Raw genomic sequence first — 20,553 nt, 5'->3', positions numbered from 1 at the left:
TATGAGTTCCACAGGACTCATCATCTATTATGAACAGAAGTGGTCAAGGTGTGTTTACATTGGCTGGTACTGAACAAAAGTCGAATGAACAACATAGTGTTATGTCAGTAACATTTGTTTTGGCTCCATCTTTTTAATAGAATTATGATTTAATAGATTATTCGTATTGGGGTGGAGGTTACCTATTATTTTATTATGTGTTTGAAGTGGTTAAATAAATTAATGGTAGAACAGAACTCTGAGAAGGAACATTATATTAATATATTATATTATATTATTGTTGATAAATCAGCAAAATTCAAATCAGCAAGAAAAGGTAGCTCTTTTTGAAATGTTATCTCCTAACAGGTATTGCTATCCATAAATGTCACCTCAATCCTGTAAACTGTTACCTAATAATTTTTGGTATGTAGTTATTTGGTGTTATATATATATATATATATATATATATATATATATATATATATATATATATATATATATATATATATATATATATATATATATATATATATATATATATATATATATGAGATTTTCTATTCTCTTTTCTATTATTCTCTCGGTCCCACGTCCTCTCGTGTATCGAAACACGAGAAATTAATCAAGATCAGGGTATTTGCCGGCTGCCTGGGATTGAACCCGACCAGCGTGACGGGAGAGCCACTCCTTACCAAGTATATATATATATATATATATATATATATATATATATATATATATATATATATATATATATATATATATATATATATATATATATATATATATATATATGAAATATGTGGTACACCCAACATTCTGATATTTTTCCTTTTATTCCAGCACTTCCAAGGCAGAATCTTCACCATTTGGAGGCTCTTCAGTATTTGGTGAGTTTTTACATTTTGCTGAAGGGGTCAGAGTGGAAACAAACTCATTAGGAAACTGATACTGCATATACATTTGAACCACACATAATTCAGTAGTAAAAGAACACGGGAGAGTTAGTCTTTGAGTGTATTATTACAAGACTGTCATTATGGTGGCCATGAAAGTAAGAAACTTATCTTGTACATGCATTCCATTCTTGCAATCTCTTGTTTTTCATGTCCTGTATCCTTTCCCTGCCTCTCATGGTTAATATAATAGGTAATGGCTCCAGCATGTGGGATATCTCTTCTCTAAGTAATTGCCCCATTTTGTGACAGGGTCTGGAGGTGGTGGGGGAGGTGGCTTCTTCAGTGGCCTTGGCAGCAAGCCTACTGCAGAAAGTGCTAACAAGAATGTGTTTGGGACAACTTCTCTATCAAATGCAGCACCACAGACCAGTAAGACAATGTGTAGTCTTGTAGGTTTCAGATGTGCAGCCAGTAACTTCACTTATATTAGCAGTTTCATGGGAGTTTCATGAAGAGGTGAAGCTGGTGAAGAGTAGGCAGGTGATAGGTATAAGTCAGTTAGGGAGAGATTGAGACCATTGAATGAAGAAACAAAAAGTCCACAGGGACATGATGCTTCTGTAGGTTCTTCCCAATAATGAGCTCTAAAATAGCATTTTATACAATAATGGTGTTAGAATAGATACAGTAGACCCTCTATATAGCACAAGAAAAGCACTGCAGAAATTCATGTTCAGGGGAGGTGTTATGTCAATGGGATTTATCAAGTTGGGACTGATGGGACTTATTTTGAGCCAGTCAAGTGCAAAATCAAGAGATACAAGATATACTGCTATAATACTGTTTCTGCAAACAAAAGACAGTAAAAGTAGCCAAAAGAGAATGTCAGTTTTGGTTAGATGTCTAGATACTCCCTTCTAAAAAAAATGTTCATGTCAAAGGATGGTAGTGATGCAAATGAAGCAAGGCTGTTCCAGGGTTCACTAGATATTCTGATTATTGTTTTTGCATAAAAGATTAAGACACCATGTGGGAGCTGGAGTAGAGCAGAGCAGAACCATATGAATTTAAGATTATGCAGCTCTGAAGTGGCAGTGGGGAGGTGTTCATGTGCCTCAGTCCCAATTGAAGCCACAGCCAGAGGTCCTGGGGTGTCAACACAGACAGGGCCAATGTGACATCTGGGTTACCACAGGTTATCTTTCCTAGATTTCCCCAGGTACTCATTTATCAACCAGTGAGAAAGGGAAGATGAACAGCTGGGTGAGCTGCACGTTGACTGCCCAGGCTGGGATTCAGACCTGGGCGCAAGTATTCGTAGCTAGGCATGCTAACCACTGCACCTCCGTGGCATGTCACTCGAGCAGGCTAAAAATAAGTTCATTAAAACTAACATTACATCACAACTTCAAATGTTAGCACCATTAAATGTCCACAAAAATTGGCTTAAAGGATTGTTTAACTTGCATGACCATAAAAAATTGTTACAAATGCTTGCATTTCAAAGATATGAGCTCATGAAAGTCAAAAGTAAAGAAAAATGCTAAATCATCCCTGACGACCCATACAGATAATTATGACTGCACCCAGCACAGGAAGGCTAATGAAAAAGTAGGGAAGAGAAGATATAGATAATGAATGTATCACTTCACAACCAGAAGACAAGGAAACCTTGAACAATAATTATTTGTAGGACTAAAACAATTCAGAAACTTTTTTTTTTTTTTTTTTTTCCCCAGCTCATAGCCCCAGAAGGCCTTGATGGGGCTTGTTGGTCAACCTCAGCCTGTTAGTGGTGTGGGCAAGTATATTATAGTGGTGCCATTCATATATTTATAGCTTGTGAACCCATCAATTCCTATTGCAGGTTTATTTGGTAACAACAACAGCACCAGTCCCTTTCAAAGCAGCATCTTTGGGGGAAGCAACACAAGTGGCAGTGCTGGCACAGGCAGCTTCAGTGGTGGCAGTGGACCTGTGGCTAACACTGGCTTTGCTGTCACCTCTCCACAGACACCCCAAGGTAGGCAATGCTGGAAGAGATAATAAGTGCCATCATCTTCATTTTTTGTTGTGTTCTCTCATGAGAAAGCATGACTTCCGATACAATAGCATCTTCACCCCCTTCATTAAAATATCATTCCTGTTCTAATTCAAAATTCACAAGTATATTACCAGCTTCACTGCCACACCCGTCATGCCAGGTGCTGTCCCATTTGCACGTACGGCAGAATCCCACAAATAACGTTAAGTGGTCTTCAGTGAGAAAAAAATCCTACTGTCTTTATGTATTTATTTGTTCAATATAAGCAGAATCTTTCCTTATTCATTAGCATACCTTATAATTATTAGAATAGCCCATTGTAAAAGTACGGCCTGGCATACACTGCAGTGCAGCGCAGGTCGGGGCAGCATAGGATTTTAGGATAGAATTTTGTATCTGTTACTTCAGGTAAGAGTAAATTTTTTATTGAAAGTTTATTGCTTTAAAAAGGAAAGGCTTCCCTGTGCTGCCTTTCTTTAACAGCCATCAACAAGACTAATAACAACTTTTAGGGTACAAATACCTTATTATCCTTGTTTGGGTACAAATACCTTATTATCCTTGTTTGGAATAAAACTAGGAGTTTTTTGGTAAATATTCATCAAGGCATTATGTTACAGCCAATGTTGTAGTATATTCTGAGAAAAAAAAAACACAATATCCTGATCTTTGCCAATTTTACTAAGATGGATTGTGGGTTATTCACTGACTTGTAGTACAGGTCTGCCATATACTGCTGGACCAGCACCATACTGTAATAACTAATGGGGACTCACTCGCCACCTGGACTCCTGATGGTCCCCCCAAACAAGCTCCCAGGCAGCTGCCCTATCCAACAACCAGTTGTCATAACAGTAGTTTTTTAAGCTCATACCCATGTTACATCATCCAATGATGAAGATATGAGATAATACAGTAAACCCCCGTGATATCGTGGTCCTGGTATTTCGCGTTTTTTTTCTGTAAGACCTATTAATTTTGATATCGCATAAATTTTCAACATTTCACAGCATTCTGCAGCATTGTTTATGAGCTTCAATCTCACGCGTCATGATAGAATGGCCGAACGTACCGATTCAGCCAATCAGAGCATCGGTATTTTTTTTCGGCCACTGATTGGCTGTTGTGTTCTAGAAGCATCTTGCTGCTTCGCATCTCACAGGGAGAGAAGCCGTTCACCTTGTTCTTTCCCAGTTCCGCGTGTCTCCCTACAGTGTATGGTGTGTTTCCCAATCAGCAAGACTCACCAGACCTTACACTCATATCACCCCACTCCCCAAGACACCTGCTCCAGCCCCTGCCCATCAGTGCTGTGACTGCTGTCACATATAATTCCTGTTCCTTCTTTACCGAGTGGCCTAAGACTACCCACATGCAGTCCTGAAGACCACCTATCAACCTGGACTCTAGATTCTCTCTCTAAAAGAGAGGATCAAAGATGAGCTCCAGGGGGCAGCATGAGCCAAGCAGGATGGCGCTACTGTAAGCACTTGCCTGCACCATGATGGGCTGGGACTGTTTATCAGGCCTCATCAAGAAAGCCTGGTGGTGCCATAGGCCAAAAAATGTTAAAAAAAAAAGAAAGACAGGACAGAATGGGAAAGTTTGAAAAGATCTTATTACAGGTCTGCCTTAATGGATACCCTCCCCCTAAAAGAATCCAGTATGCCAGAAGTTAATAAAACAGCACTGGGCAAATTATTAAAATGGGGAACATTTAGTGTTTATGTGTGTTCATGCCTAAATAGCTGCTTTTCTCCTTCCAGGCTTTGGTGGGGCAGCAACCTTTGGGGGCAGCCCCTCCTTTGGGGGAGGTCCCACATTTGGTTCACCTCCAAGGATAGCATCCCAGAGCCCAGTGTTTGGAGGCTCTTCAACATTTTCATCTCCACTCAGTTCTTCCACAGGTGAGGATACTACTCATGTGAAGTTTGTATTTATCTTCTATTTAAGTTATGTAATAGGTAGGTAGGGGCAGCTCTATCTGCATGAGTAATGCAGCGTTCTAAACCTCCCCAAGCTGTTTTTCCTTATTTTTCTTTCTCCTGTTCATGCCTCTTTCTTTGGGTAACGGGGGGGATTAATCCTCCCAGGGGTCCTGCGTCCCTGCCCTTTGGTGAGCAGTCAGTCCGGCCCCTGATCTGGGCTGGTTCCCCCCCTATAAAATCGTTACCTAAGCCAAAAACAAAGTAAAAAGTAGAGGTCGGGGTCGTGGCATGAGCCTTGACCCCGATCCAGTCTTGCTGGGGGATCCCACAGTGCTGCAGGCTTCCATGATGCATCCGCTCCCCGATACATCCCATTGTGGAGGCGACATGACCATCACTGCCACCACAATAACAATAAGCGTCCAACTAGTGAGTAGCAAGTGTTGCAGACACTGACTGGTGGAAGGATCTGTTGTGTGGCCTGATATTTGTTTTGATACCTGGACTTGGGCAAGCACATGTCTGGCAACTGCCAGACATTGCTGAACCCCAGATTTTTCACCTGGATTATATTTTGGTTCCTGGACTTGAGCGAGGCATTTGTCCAACAATTGCCAGAGCCTGGATTTTGTCTGGGAAATCTGATACCCATGAAATTGAGGGTAAAGTATGATAATGATAATAATAATAATAATAATAATAATAATAATAATAATAACAATAAAGTATATCTTATGGGGAATGAATTAGGCATACATGAATAGCTGAACAGCAACACCAGTAAGCAGCGACCACTGTGTCATATTTAGGTTCACTTCAGAGGAGGTGTCATATCCATATATATATATTATTCTTGTTTAGAGTTGTTGACTTTCTTTAGTTTTATTTGCTATTTGTGTATCAGTGATTCACTCCGTGTCTAAGAATGTCTGTGTCTTCAATGAAATGTCCACAACTGGTTTCAGAATCTTCTTATTGTGACATACATTCATGTCTGTTTACAATTATCAGCTGAGCAGCTACTTGTCGGATGTATGCTGTCAAAAATAGAAAAATAGAAAAGCAGCTCACAAAAGGTACCAGAGCCATCGCACTCCTGCTAATCATGATCTTTATATTTCAGCCCGGAATCATACCAAATCTATTCTTCGACTTGACTTACCAAAACATCTTTCATAAATAGAAAATGCCAAAACCTTGCTTTTTCTAATTCTTCCTGTGACTTCTGGCACCTAGCCAAAAATATCTCCTCCAATTTCACTTCTTCATCTTTCCCTCCTCCTTAACCCTGACAGCAGCACCGCCATCTCGTGTATCTCTAAGGCTGAACTCTTCTCTCAAACTTTCTGTAACAACTCCACTCTGGACGATTCTGGGCATATTCCTCCTACTCATCCCCCCTCTGACTCTTTTATGCCTGTTATTAAGATTCTTCCAAATGATGTTTTCTATGCCCTCTCTGGCCTCAACTCTCAGAAGGCTTATGGACCTGATGGAGTGCCTCCAATTGTCCTTAAAAACTATGCCTCCATGCTGACACCCTGCCTGGTCAAACTCTTTTGCCTCAGCCTGTCAACATCTACCTTTCCTTCCTGCTGGAAGTATGCCTTCATACAGCCTGTGCCTAAGAAGGGTGACCGATCCAATCCCTCAAACTACCGCCCTATAGCACTACTTTCCTGCCTGTCTAAAGCTTTTGAATCAATCCTTAACCGGAAGATTCAAAAGCACCTATGCACTTCTGACCTTCTATCTGATCGCCAGTATGGGTTCCGCAAGGGGCTTTCTACTGGTGATCTTGCTCTCTTAACTGACTCTTGGTCATCCTCTCTCAGCTGTTTCGGTGAAACTTTCTCAGTTGCGCTAGACATATCGAAAGCTTTCGATAGAGTCTGGCACAAGTCTTTGCTTTCTAAACTGCCCTCTTTTGGATTCTATCCCTCTCTCTGTTCCTTTATCTCCAGTTTCCTTTCTGGACGTTCTATCTCTGCTGTGGTAGACGGTCACTGTTCTTCCCCTAAACCTATCAACACTGGTGTTCCACAGGGCTCTGTCCTATCACCCACTCTCTTCCTGTTATTCATCAATGATCTTTCCATAACAGACTGTCCTGTCCACTCATACACTAATGACTCCACTCTGCATTATTCAGCTTCTTTCAACAGAAGACCCTCTCAACAGGCATTACAAGACTCCAGACTGGAGGCTGCAGAACGCTTAACCTCAGACCTTGCTATCATTTCCGATTGGGGTAAAAGGAACCTTGTGTCCTTCAATGCTTCAAAAACCCAGTTTGCCCACCTATCAACTCGACATAGTCTTCCAAACACCTATCCCCTATTCTTCGACAACACCAGCTATCACCTTCTTCAACACTAAATATCCTCGGTCTATCCTTAGCTCAAAATCTCAACTGGAAACTTCACATCTCCTCTCTTACTAAATCAGCTTCCTCGAGGTTGGGCGTTCTGTATCGTCTCCGCCAGTTCTTCTCCCCTGCACAGATGCTTTCCACATATAGGGGCCTTGTCTGCCCTTGTATGGAGTATGCATCTTACATGTGGGGGGCTCCACTCACACAGCTTTTCTGGACAGAGTGGAGTCTTAGGCCACAGCCACATAGGGAGCGAGAAAGCGGGCGAGAGCGAGAGCGAAAAACTTCAATACATGATAACCAATGGAGGTGGCCACACTGGCAGCGAGCAGGTAATGGCGAGAAACCGAGATGAGAAGCGAGAAAGCGAGGAGAGTTGACGATTAACTTTTCTCGCTTTTCTCGTGCGAGATCGTTCAGTCAGAAGGAGTGATGTCACAGACATGCTTCTACATTATTTGCTGTAACTCAACTCATACACTAGTTTGGACATTTTGCTTAACACCGTTAGATGGTGCAGTGATTGCAAAACTCGAATATGTTTGTGAAAACTCAATAAAACTAAACACATAATGACGAAGTTAAATAATCACTCCATTATGTGTTTAACATATTTTACATATAACTACCATTTGCAGCGGCTATGAAATGAACACTAAAATAAATATTTCCATCTTATAGAGAAAAGCCTCCTGAACACGATGGTGTATACAGATTTTCATAAAACGCCAAATAAGTGAAGCACGGAACTATTTATAAAAACTTTTCACCTCATCCCTCGTGCATGCCGACTCGGATGGGGCGAGGGGTGTGTAACTTGTTAGGCTATACTGCCCTGCGGGCCGCGTTGCCATGACAACCATCGCCTCGCCTCGCTTTTCGTGTGGCCACAGAAACTCGCCTTGCCACTCTCGCTAGCTTTCTCGCTCCCTGTGTGGCTACGGCCTAAGGCTCTTTGGGTCATCAGCTCTCCTCCTCTTACTGACAGCCTTCTACCTCTTAAATTTCGCCGCCATGTTGCTTCTCTTTCTATCTTCTATCGATATTTTCATGCTGATTGCTCTTCTGAACTTGCTAACTGCATGCCTCCCCCCATCACGCGGCCCCGCTGCACACGACTTTCTACTCATGCTCATCCCTATACTGTCCGAACCCCTTATGCAAGAGTTAACCAGCATCTCCATTCTTTCATCCCCTTCACAGGTAAACTCTGGAACAGTCTTCCTTTGTCTGAATTTCCCCCTGCCTGTGACTTGACCTCTTTCAAAAAGTGTATAAAGACACCTCTCCACCCAAAATTGACCTCTTTTGGCTACTTTTTACTTGTGTGGGAGCGGCGAGTAGCAGGCCCTTTTTTTTTTTTTTTTTTTTTTGTGTGTGTGTGTGTGTGTGTGTGTGTGTGTGTGTGTGTGTGTGTACTCTTTGTTGCCCTTGAGCCACATCCTTTGATTTAAAAAAAATCATTTATATTATCCGTTTCATATATGAATAGAAAGAAGCATTTATTATTGAATAATTTGCATTAAATGATATGCACTCCAAAATTGTGGACACTTTGTGACCCTCACCAAACAGTGCGTCCTTTTTTGATGCAATAAAGCAAGTCTTCAGGGATGAGTATCGTATTTTTGAGTGAAACATCGACCAAAATTGAGAATTGAGTTAACCGCACTGAAAAATCGAGTATAGCCAAAATTGAGAATTGAGTTAACCGCACTGAAAAATCGAGTATAGCCAAAATTGAGAATTGAGTTAACCGCACTGAAAAATCGAGTATAGCCAAAATTGAGAATTGAGTTAACCGCACTGAAAAATCGAGTATAGCTTTGGCAACATTTTCTCCAAGTATGAAAGAGATATCTAACTTCTAAATAGGTTTTTAACGATTAAAGGGCCGGGGGCGTGGCATGTTTACGCCGGTCATTTAAACTGCTCTCCGAACAACACGATGCAGTTATCAGTGTTCTACTAGCTTATTTCCTGATTTTTTAATGAATTTTTTTGGTTGAAAGGTATGCTGTACTTGGCATCTTTCCCTGGTGCTGCGTAGGGAAGCGGGAGGGAGGCCGGGGTGGGTTAGTGGCCTTGGTCTACATGGGGGAGTGAGGGGCGTGGCATTTTTGTGTCTCTGTATTCCACCAATCGAATGTTTTCCACCACTGTTATTGTTCCATCCGTGATCAACCAGAGCCGTCGGCATGCTTAGACCAAAAATGAATGTTGCTCTGTGCCGCAAGCATGCAGAAATCGCAAGGAAAGCAGCCATGACATGTAAGGAACACGTGGGTGGAGGCAGTGTGACACCACCCCTCCCAGCCTTCCCACCTTTTTCCATGAGTTCAGAGAAGTGTCGGTCTACTGTGCTTCCTTATGAGGCCAAAAAGAAGCAACACCATGACTCCGTGTATTGATTGAAGAACAAAATGTGAAAGACATTGTAAAAAACATGGTGTGTGGAGTGTGCTTTAGTGATTGCGTGGAAGTAAAGTTTATTCACCACCAGATTAACACATCTATCTGTGTGAACTGTGAGTGTGGGCACGTAATACTAGACACACAGAAAAGTGCACAAGTGAAGGAAATTAACTTTTATCCTTTGACTTGCTTAATGATTTATGCAATGATGATCCTTGGGGTAGGGTATGTTGGCACAAGTAAAGTAGTGTCTGTTGAGCATGAAACATTTTACTTAGGCAACATATATCAGGTATGCTAATACAACCAAGAGTGCTGTGGTCCATGCAAATAATATCCTTGAAAAGGCCAGATATGCGAAACAGCAAGATGCTGAGGGACCTTGAATATGCCGCTGGAAGATTCTAATGACGCAGCAAAAAGTACATTTTTCTCTCATATAAGTTATTACTCTTTGAATTGATACTGCTGCTTTACTTTTCATGCAATTTTCTTATTTCATTGTGTTTGGCATTAAATTTTCTATAATTGTCAAAGGAGACTTAATATATATTGGGAAAGTTTTTTTTTTTTTTTTTTTTTTTTTTGCGTGCATAAATTGAATTTTATGTGCGTCGTGCAGTTTCCCGTTTAATATACTATTCTTAAAAAACAGTGAAGGCTTATTTGGAAAATGTATACTTGGTAAGTTATTTTTAAGGGATTAGTCTGTTCACTGTTTTTTTTTATTGTCAAATGATATTATCTATTAAAGTTTTAGGCAGTCAAAGTTACGGTATTTAAAGGCAATTTTTCACCGCTTTTGTTTTTTTTGTGCCTTTCGTTTTTATGCATTGCCTTGAAGCTTACTACACTCGAGAGTTACCTGTACAACCGTCCGCTAGTTTGTTAAGGTGCAAGCATGGTTAAGTGTTGTCACTTGATTTTCTTCCTTACTGGTGTTATTTTATATGAAGTAGTGGTAAGTACTACTGTTATACACTATTACTGTTATTGGTGTAGAAGTGATCCCCATCTTGTTTATGTTTGCAGAGGGGTTTACAGTTTTAATTGCCACTGCAGCACTAAAACATCACTAGCCAGTAACCCAAAGTTGAACCTTGACCTTATAAGATGCAAAGTGATTTTCTGGGACATTTTTTTAAAGTAAAAAAAAAAGTGCATCTCAAGCCGTCAAATATGGTAATTACCAAATCTTTAATGGCCATCAAGACCATAGCCAAGTGCATAATTGGCCCTCAAAGGGATTTGAGTAGGACACTCCTGGTCCAGGGGCTCTAGGCAAGCATAGCCATTGTATTGTTTTATATTGATCAAAAAAGAAAAAAAGATTGGTCACGATTAAATTATGAAATTACCGTAGATTAATTTTACTGACGTATTTTCATAGTCTAGAAATCTTGCAACCTCAAGAAGAATCTCATTGCCCCTAGAGGTCACAATGCCCAGTTTGAGAACCTTTGTCTTACAGAAACAGCTTCTTCAGTCATATGTATATTTATTCATCATTTTTGTCCTACAGATCCTACAAGTCCTGCAGGTGGTGGTTTCAGTGTCTTTGCTTCCTCCGGTGGTGCTACCTTTGGCTCCATTGCAGGGTCATCAGGCTCCGGCACCAGCGGTGGCTTTGGAGGGTATGTTCATTTTCTTCAATTAAGACAAGATTTCTTCTCTTTGCTGTCCCACTTTCCTCATTCATTTGCTGGTCTCATTTACTGACTGCATGCCTCCCCTTCCTCCCCCAGTCCCCCCCCACTCTTCATTTGGCCTATAGTGTCAGTAGGCTATCTTTATGGGGCCTGCTGGTCAGGCCTGTAATGTCACAGGCAAGTGTTTTATAGTGGTGCTGCCTTGCTGCACACTCTCTCTCTCTCTCTCTCTCTCTCTCTCTCTCTCTCTCTCTCTCTCTCTCTCTCTCTCTCTCTCTCTCTCTCTCTCTCTCTCTCTCTCTCTCTCTCTCTCTCTCTCTCTCTCTCTCTCTCTCTCTCTCTCTCTCTCTCTCTCTCTCTCTCTCTCTCTCTCTCTCATCTTCCGTTCATCTGTTTTCTGAGTGCTAAATCAATCCCACTCTAAATAATATTCATGAATAAAAAATGGGCTCAAAGACAAATATATATTTGTCCAAATCAAAGTCAAAGTAACCTTCCCTTTACCCTAGACCATGAAAATATCAAATTAACTGCTCTTCCCTTGAAAAATGACATAAAATTCAACTCATTTCACTTGAGCGAGGGTTACCAGCCAGTCTTATGTGTTGACCTATGGATAATAAGGAAGGGAAATGAGGGAGTAGGAGGAAACAGAGGCTTGGTAAGAAAGAGATGAAAGAGAAAGTGATATATAGAAGAGAACAGATACATATTTGGGAACACTTCAATATAACAGGAAAGAAGAAAGAGGCTGACAAAGTGGAGGAAGGGAGGAGAAAGGCAAAGATGGAAAGGTTGAAGGGGTTGAAGAGTAGGCAGGAAAATGAGAGATGGGGTACAGAAAGTCACTGTTGTTGCTTGGTGCCCTAATCCATACAAGGGTGAGGCTTGACAGCTGATCCTCCTCCAGGCAATTGTTTTTGATTGTTAAGTTTTATTACAGCTTACCTACTGGCCTCTTGCAGACTCCTACGTTCTTAGGTGTGGCTGGAGATTGATGGAGGATGAGGCATAGCCAGGCCATTCAGAAAACACTGAGCTGTGAGGCAGGAGTTTTCTGGCTTATGAGTGAAAGTCAGAAACATGGGTAGGGAAGAATCAGATTAGACTGTATGTGTAAAAAAAAAAGATACCCTGCATGAGCAGCAGTGATGCAGAACATTTCATCAACATGCCACAGTGTTGCCTCTCTATCTTTTATCAGTATATTCTTGCTGACTGCCCTTCTGAACTTGCTAACTGCCTGCCTCCCCACGCCTTGCAGTCCCACTGCACATGACTTTCTACTCTAGGTTATCCGTATATTGTCCAAATCCCTTATGCAAGAGTTAGCCAGCGTTTTGATTCTTTCATCCCTTTCACTGGTAAACTCTGGGCCAGTCTTCCTTAGTCTGCCTATGACTCAACCTCTTTCAAGCAAGGAGTATCAGAACACCACTCCACCTGAAACTGACCATTCTTTTGGCCACTCATATGTACTTTCTTTCATAGCAGTGCTGAGTGGTCTTTTTTGTTTTCATTTGATTTTGCTCATGGTCTGCTTCCTTTACTGTAAAAAAAAAAATGCCATTTTCATTTTCAGTTCACTTACCTTCATCCATCACCACTCAGGGACTGCATCATGCAGCTTGTAGCATCCAGATCTTGCAGTGTATATTATTTTCTTCTATGTACAGTAAAACCCCAACTGTCCAGCCGCCGGATATTAAAAAACACCAAGTAGTATTCGGCAAAGATGTGGCCTCAAAAAAAAAAGTAAAGAAAGAAAGACCAAGACATGTGTAAGAATCTAGAGGACCTTGTATCCTCCTAACTAACTACATTAGCCTATAACATCGTCACTCTGCCCTTGACTCCACAACGGGACCAGAGTGTGGCTTTACCAATCCCTGACACAATGGATTCGGTTGTCTTTAGGTTTGGTAAAGACATTCCAGGCTCTCTGTAGAGTTGCAGGCAGAGTGGTGATGTTTTAGGCTACTGCAGTTAGTTAGAGGGCTACCAGACCTTTTACATTATTACCATGCCTTGGTGGTGTCCTGAAGAATGCCACTAGTCCAGGAGCTATTTCCCATACGAGGCCAAATAAGGGGGTTGATTCAATATACCTTACAGAAAAGGACTGACTTGACAGAGTTGTAGGATAGACCTTCTGGAACAACCCCAGGTAGTTTGTTGATCCAAATTGTGCTATCACCTATCTATCTATCTAAAGACCGTTTTTTAACCCTTTCATGGCTAAACGCTCGCAGTGAGCATTAGGCATATTTGCTGGTGGTGCTAAACGCTTGCTGTGAGCTCCACCCGTACTCAAATCTCCTGCGTATGAGTGTTCCAACAATATTTCTCACAACACAGCATTGCCAATTGAATGGGTTCTCCACTAAATTTGGTGGAAAATCATGTCAGCCCGGTGTGGAAAATCTACGGACGAGCAACTGGTGGATGTTGTTGTCCAACATAGCGACATTTTTGCATAGCTTCACCTATCACATGACTGATATTTTGACCAAATAGTTGTAAATTTTGCAGTTGGCAATACTGCCCTGCCAGCACCCCATCATCAAGAGATCTACAGTAGTTGCCTTACAGCTGACCGTCGCACACATATAAATGTACGTCTTCACAGGCAACATCCCTGAACGTGCCTGTACTTTAGCAGGAGAGGCTTACTTTACCAAATCATATAGATCTTGGCCTCCTCTTTCCAATGGTGTTTTTGTTTTTAGCTGTGATAAATAGTTTTTGAGATACAGAGGTTAAAAGAGCGAGCACTAGAGCCACTTGCCGGTAGTGCTAAAAGCTCACTGCGAGCGCCAGTTGCACTCACAGCAAAAAACACCCCCTGAACGTGCCTGTACATTAGCAGGAGAGGCTTACATAACCAAATCTTACAGATCTTGGCCTCCTCTTTCCAATGGTGTTTTTGTTTTGTAGCTGTGATGAATAGTTTTTGAGATATAGCGGTTAAAAGAGATCCCCTTCCCCCGCTGGGGTGCCCAAGCACGTCTGAGGGGATAGTCTCGTTGCGAGCACTTAGCAAGAAAAGGGTTAATAAGTGAGAAAAGACATTTGTCACATAATCACTTCACATTATTTACAAGTACACAACTTACTATGGGCAACAAATGTAAGTGTTATATGTCAAAATGTCCACAATGAAATTATCTATCATTCCATATATGTGGGTTTTCCACTTCACCTGTGACAAAGATGGTACATCAAATTCCAGAAGTGGCAAAAAAACATGTTTTCCGGTCACAGTCAAATGAAGATATTTTTTGAATGGATTGCTACTGGAGCACAACTGGACTATGACATGACCATTACTGTCAGTGTACATGCTGCCATTGAAATGCATGTAACAATATGTGATTGGGCTGTGACTTGATCATGACCATCGCTACAGTGTGAATCATGCCTTAGTTTACCCACGCGCTCCCATTGTTTGTGGGTACCTTGGTGACGGTCTGGTAGTACCAGCCACACTGGTGCCCCTTAGTGCTCTGTACTCGGGTAAGTACATACAAGCATACATGTAGTCAGGAGATGCATATCTGAGTGTATAGTACCTGTGTAAACATGTATAGTGGAATGAGATCACAGGAAGAACTGAAACATATCTCAAGGAGGAGCAGTGGCTAGTTTTTTTTTTTTTTTTTTTTTTTTTTTTAGCTGCTTCCTTTGTTGTTAAAAAAAAAAAAAAGTATCCGGAATTTCCATTTATCCAGCAATTCTGATTCACCACAGTTGCTGGGTAATAGGGGTTTTACTGTAATACAATGCAATACTGTACATTGCCCATATCCAACTGAGGAGAGAGAGACTGCTGCAGGCCATGTCTTGTCTTTCACAGCACACTCCCTAGAATGCATGACATTATGCCATCCACAGTGGACCTTGAAAAATTGATACATCTGAAAGGGGCCTTTGGGTCTTCAAGAGACAGCATGTTACCAACTTTAGGGTGTTTTTTCTGACTTCTTCTTGTGTCAAATTGGCAAGCCACCGTGCTGAGTGTGGATTTCCAAAAGATGGCATATTCCTAACGAGTAATTTTTCTGACTTATCTTCCATTTGTTCAAAATAAAAAAAATGAAGTTTTCAATTTTTTTTTTTTTTTTTTTTTTTTTTTTTTTTGTGTGTGTGTGTGTGTGTGTGTGTGTGTGTGTGTTGCCATGCCGACTTATCCATGATTCTGACTGTTGACTCCAAGAGGTTTTACTGTATATATACTCTCTCTTCAATATTTCAAAAAATATTGTACCTAGAAAGCATATATTATACAGGTAGTCCTCTAGTTACTACGTTGTTCGGGAGCAACAGGCCGGTCGTAAGTCAAATTTGCTGTAAGCCAGAATATACATCAAAAAATCAAATAAAATATGATTCAAATGTCCCCTGGCAGATAGAAAGGTGTTCCAGTGTTTCCTACTTTACCTCTGTCCTCATGTGCTTGCCTCGCCCCAGCCCTTCATTTGGTTGACCCTTTAGCCATGCAACACTGTGTAACATTATGAAATTGAGCAAGTAAGTTTTGGTAAGATGGCAGTGTTAGCCAAATGCCCCACCGAGCTGTTGCACAAGGGGATATGTTGGCAGGAGTGGGGGAGGCAGTGTTTGGAAACAAAGGACACATCATAGTGATCTGTTATTGTGAGACACCATTTGGGATTCACTCAGCTGATCCATTGTCTGGTTTGGCTCACTCCCCAGTTGTGGAGGCTAATGGGTGAACTGAACTCACCTGAGACTTGTGAACACTGGAGATAACTAGATAAACTCACCTTGCCCTTGCTAGGCTTGAGTGGTACCCATCCGGTATCTGCTAGATATAGTGGTTTGCTTGCATAGCAGACTGTAGGCCTATTAACTGGTAGAGACTAGTGACTATAGCATAATACTTACAGCATGAGTTCCACAGGCAATTGAGGGGGAAAGCATGGGTGGACTGGCCCAGCCCACCCATGCTTTACCCCTCTTGCCTTACCCCATTCCGTCTGGGCCAGTGTGTGAGAACAGCGGCGGGGTGGGGGGAAGGGGGTAGGGAGTGCGGGAACTGTGTGTAGACAAACATCTTCTCTACCCTTGCCAGGATATTTGAAATGTCAATTCATTACTTACTCAAATATTAGCAATATTATTGGCCTGGTCGTAAGTGCAAGTGGTCATAAGTTGCCTACGTTGTATCTCAAGGACTACCTGTAATTATTTTTAAGGGGATGCTGAATTGTTTTCATATAGATATATTATCAGTTGTCGTATGCATAGTAAGCAGTAATAGATACATCCTAAGTTGCATAAACAGGAGCTGCTATAAACACAATAATCAATCAATTCTGACTGGGGAGGCAGTGGCTGAGTGGTCAGCATGTGGGTGCATTATCCTGGAGTACCCAGGTTCAAGTCCCACCCGCAGCTACAGCTGACAATTTTCAATCATCGCCGAGTGTTTAAAGCTACCCACATACTGTCCTGAAGACTGCCTGTCAACCCAAACTCTAGTAAAACTCTGCAGTGGAGCAAAGATGAGTTCTGGGGGGCAGCTTGAGCCAGACAAGATGGTGCCACCATGAACAGTTGCCTGCACCACGAACAGGCTGGGGCTGACCAGCAAGCCCCATCAAGATAGCCTACCAGTGCAGCAGGTTGATCGTTAAAAACAAACAGAAAGAAAAGTTCTTCCTCAAAATTTGTTTATTAACGCCACCTCGTGTCTAAGCTAGATCGGTCTTCATGTGACACTAAGCTCATTTCACTCAATTGTTGCAGCTTTGCCAACCAAACCAACACACCAACTTTTGGCAGCGTTGCACAACAGAGTAATAACCAGTCATCAGGGGATGCCTTCGGGGCAGCTGCAGGAACCACTTTTGGAAGGTAAATAATAAGCCTTAATTCTGCTATTGTATTCTGTCCTTTGAATTATACTGTTCAAACTCATCGACTCCAGGTGACAGGATGCCCTGCAACCTCTAGGATCCCCAGGGAGCAGGGCCCGTGAATCCACAAATGTTTGCTGCTCTGCTTAATGTGACTCGGTGGCCGTAAAGTCATCAGCTGCATGTGTATTTACCCTAGACGGTACACCAACAGCAGCATAGCTCATTCCTACCTAGAAACTTCACCTCATCCTCCAGGCTCATCACTTTCTTTTGAGTTCTTGGGAGTGGACTCACCACAAGGGGCGGTGGCATGCTTGGGGTTATTGCTTGAGATGAAATACCAAGGCACACACAGCAAAGTTTTCACTAATAGGGCACATAATACACAAAATAGGCAACTACAGTCTCTCTCTCTCTCTCTCTCTCTCTCTCTCTCTCTCTCAAATATTTTCACCATATATCATGTATGAGGCACTGAGTTGCAGAACCTGCCCAGTACTGGAAAGACTGGCCTAAGTTGTGCAACTGTTAAAATGGAATATCTCAAACCAAGCAAGCCTTTGCATTAGCATATTTGTCAGTGTCGAAGATCCACCAGCATAAAAAATGCACCCCATATAGATGTTTTATTGGTTGTTTCATGACTTGTAGTACATGTCTACCATATTGCAATATATATATCTATATATATATATATATATATATATATATATATATATATATATATATATATATATATATATATATATATATATATATATATACAATGCAATACACATGCACACGATATTGTAACAACGTCATGTGGAAGTTGAACTACTCGCTCCAGAAGTTTATTTACGACTTATGAGTGTGTGGTCAAACCTCATACTACCAGTCAAGTATACTGTAAGTATTACCAGATTTACTACAATTTTTTTCTATTACCACACAAACATGACAAATGACAGCTTGGAGTCAGCAACTACCGCACCACGACCAACACCAACACCAAAACAATAACAGTAGCTGCCCTAAGTACTTCCTCATTGTCACAGTACACTGCCAAGGTGAGTAGGGTCTGCTGCACCATCACAGCCCTTCAACAACAACAACATGATATCTGCTCTATACACTTCCTCTAGGCCATGGTTACACATACAGGTAAAAGAACATCATGTCCAAGATGCATGCCAATTTTTTTTAGTCTTGAGAGAAAAAAATGCATCTTTCATGCCAGGAAATACATTCGACCCTCAATTTCCTGGATATCAGATTTTCCAGACAATATCCAGGAATCAAAATAGCAATCCGAGCCAAAAATCTGTTGCGGCTATGTCTGGTAGCTGTCAGACATATGGCTGACCATGTCCAGGCATCAAAACAAATGTCTGGCCATACTTCAGATTCCATCCCACATTCAGTGTTGGAAACATCCACTAGGTGGCTGCGTGCATGCTGAACACATTTGTTTATTATTTTCTCATATTATTAAGCAGAAAAGCTGTGACTTAACATTTGCATGTAAATACAGTATATACAGTGGGCTTGCATTCAGCGTGGAATTTTGTCAGAGATCGCATTGCACTGATTGAAATTAGCTATGGACAAACAAAGTATCGAGGGTAAAAAAAATAGTCAACTCTTGATTTCCTAAATATCAGATTTCTGGACAAAATCTGGGCTCCAGCAATTTTTGGACATGCCCAGTCAAGTCTGGGAGCCAAAGTAGAAATCAGGTATAAAATCTGGGCTTGGCTAAGGTTGGCGGGTAGGCAGTGGCGTGCCAGCCAGAGGAATGTTGAGTGGCAAAATTTTCAACACCTTCCACCACTACTTGTAAGAAATTGGAAGCATGACACCATGTTGGACTTGTTTGACTTTTCTTTTCTTGCATGAAGGAAATATTTACCCACGAGTCCTCATTGAGGCAGTCTGTGAATCACTGGATGGAGCGTTGTAGGATATATTGTTGAATGCTCTCATTTTGCCAACAGTGTTCATTGTAATGACATGAATAATGTTCAGCACTCAGAATTTTTGGTGTAATCATAATACAGGTTGAGAATCTTTTATCTGAAATTCCAAAATCTGAAATTTTTTTTAATGCTAACGGCAGTCCATGATATGCTGGTCGGTGTTGTGAGAAATACCTCCACAGAAATAAGTCGCTCTTGTTTAATATGCATGCACACTGGGGGAATACACAATAGGAAAAACATTTATTTGCCTGGTTTTGTTGTAGTTTGTCCACTTGTGAAATTTGTGAGTGATGAGTGAAATACAGAAATGGTAAGCAAGTTGAACCTCTCTGTGAGCTATTTTGCGGGTGTGGTGGCGGGTGCACTAAAGGCAATTCAAAAGTCAATCATTCAATGATTTCTGGAGAAAAATACTTCCTCCATAATAATCAGCATCATATTTTATCCAGAAATAAGCAGTCAGCATCTTGAAATTAGCGAACTACCCTGTCGTGCATAATCATCTACAGTGGCGGTGGCTGAGTGGTTAGCGTGCGGACCCTGCATTCACTGCGTGCTGGATGACGTGGGTTCAAATCCCCACGCTACCACCTGGGATTTCTACGTCACCGTTGAGTGGCCTAAGACTACCCACATGCTGTCCTGAAGACCACCCATCAACCTGAACTCTAGAAGAAACGGTCCAAGTGAATCAAGCGTGAGTTCCGAGGAGCAGCATGAGCCAGGAATAAATGGCGCCACTAAAAAAAAAATTGCCTGTGCCATGACAGGCTTGGGCTGACCACCAGGCCCCTGAAGAAAGCCTACCGGCGCTATAGGCGAACATTTAAAAAAAAAAAAATGTGATATCGCGGTTCAGTTTTCACGGTCCTGGTATTACGCAATTTTTCTGTAAGACCTATTAATTTTGATATTGCATATATTTTTGCCATTTCGCGGCATTCCGCAGCATTGTTTATGAGTTTAAATCTTGCGCGTCACTATAGAATGGCCATATGTACTGATTCAGCCAAGCAGAGCATTGGTATTGTTTTCTCGGCCGCTGATTGGCTGTTGTGTTCTAGAAGCATCTCACTGCTTCTCATCTCGCAGGGAGAGAAGCTGTTCGCCTTGTTCTGTCTAAGTTCTGCGTGTCTCCCTACAGTGTAAGGTGTGTTTCTATTGTTTTAAAAGTGTATATAAAGACCTTAATATGCTTTTAAAAGTATCGTAAAAGTTATAAAAACATGCCTAGGGTGTACTTAAATAGAGTATTTCTATTTTGCGGGTAGGTCTGGAACGTAACATCCGCGATGGAGGGGGTATTACTGTATTTCAGTTTTCATTTTATTTAGATTCTAATAAAAATATTCCGGAAGTCGGAAAAAATCTGAAATCCACAACACTTTCAGTCCCAGGAATTTCGGATAAGGGATT

The 20,553-nt window shown here is 41.4% G+C and overlaps 1 protein-coding gene across 3 annotated transcripts in view; it reads left to right on the top strand.

The window, feature by feature from the left end:
• The window catches only part of LOC126997883 (nuclear pore complex protein Nup214-like), a 109,533-nt gene that overhangs the window by 81,912 nt on the left and 7,068 nt on the right, over window positions 1-20,553 (top strand). For 2 of the 3 annotated variants that reach the window (XM_050859101.1, XM_050859100.1), the window contains exons 16-21: window positions 826-872; window positions 1,191-1,310; window positions 2,749-2,904; window positions 4,692-4,832; window positions 11,165-11,276; window positions 17,064-17,171. In XM_050859101.1, coding sequence (XP_050715058.1) covers window positions 826-872; window positions 1,191-1,310; window positions 2,749-2,904; window positions 4,692-4,832; window positions 11,165-11,276; window positions 17,064-17,171 — 684 coding nt within the window. The remainder of the gene's footprint in view (window positions 1-825; window positions 873-1,190; window positions 1,311-2,748; window positions 2,905-4,691; window positions 4,833-11,164; window positions 11,277-17,063; window positions 17,172-20,553) is intronic. The other variant, XM_050859102.1, reaches the window with a different exon arrangement.

This window comes from Eriocheir sinensis, chromosome 13 (assembly GCF_024679095.1).
Source record: "Eriocheir sinensis breed Jianghai 21 chromosome 13, ASM2467909v1, whole genome shotgun sequence".
Classification (NCBI taxonomy): Eukaryota; Metazoa; Arthropoda; class Malacostraca; order Decapoda; family Varunidae; genus Eriocheir; species Eriocheir sinensis.
Note: the sequence above shows the minus strand (reverse complement) of the source record. Positions and strands in the feature narration are given on the sequence as shown.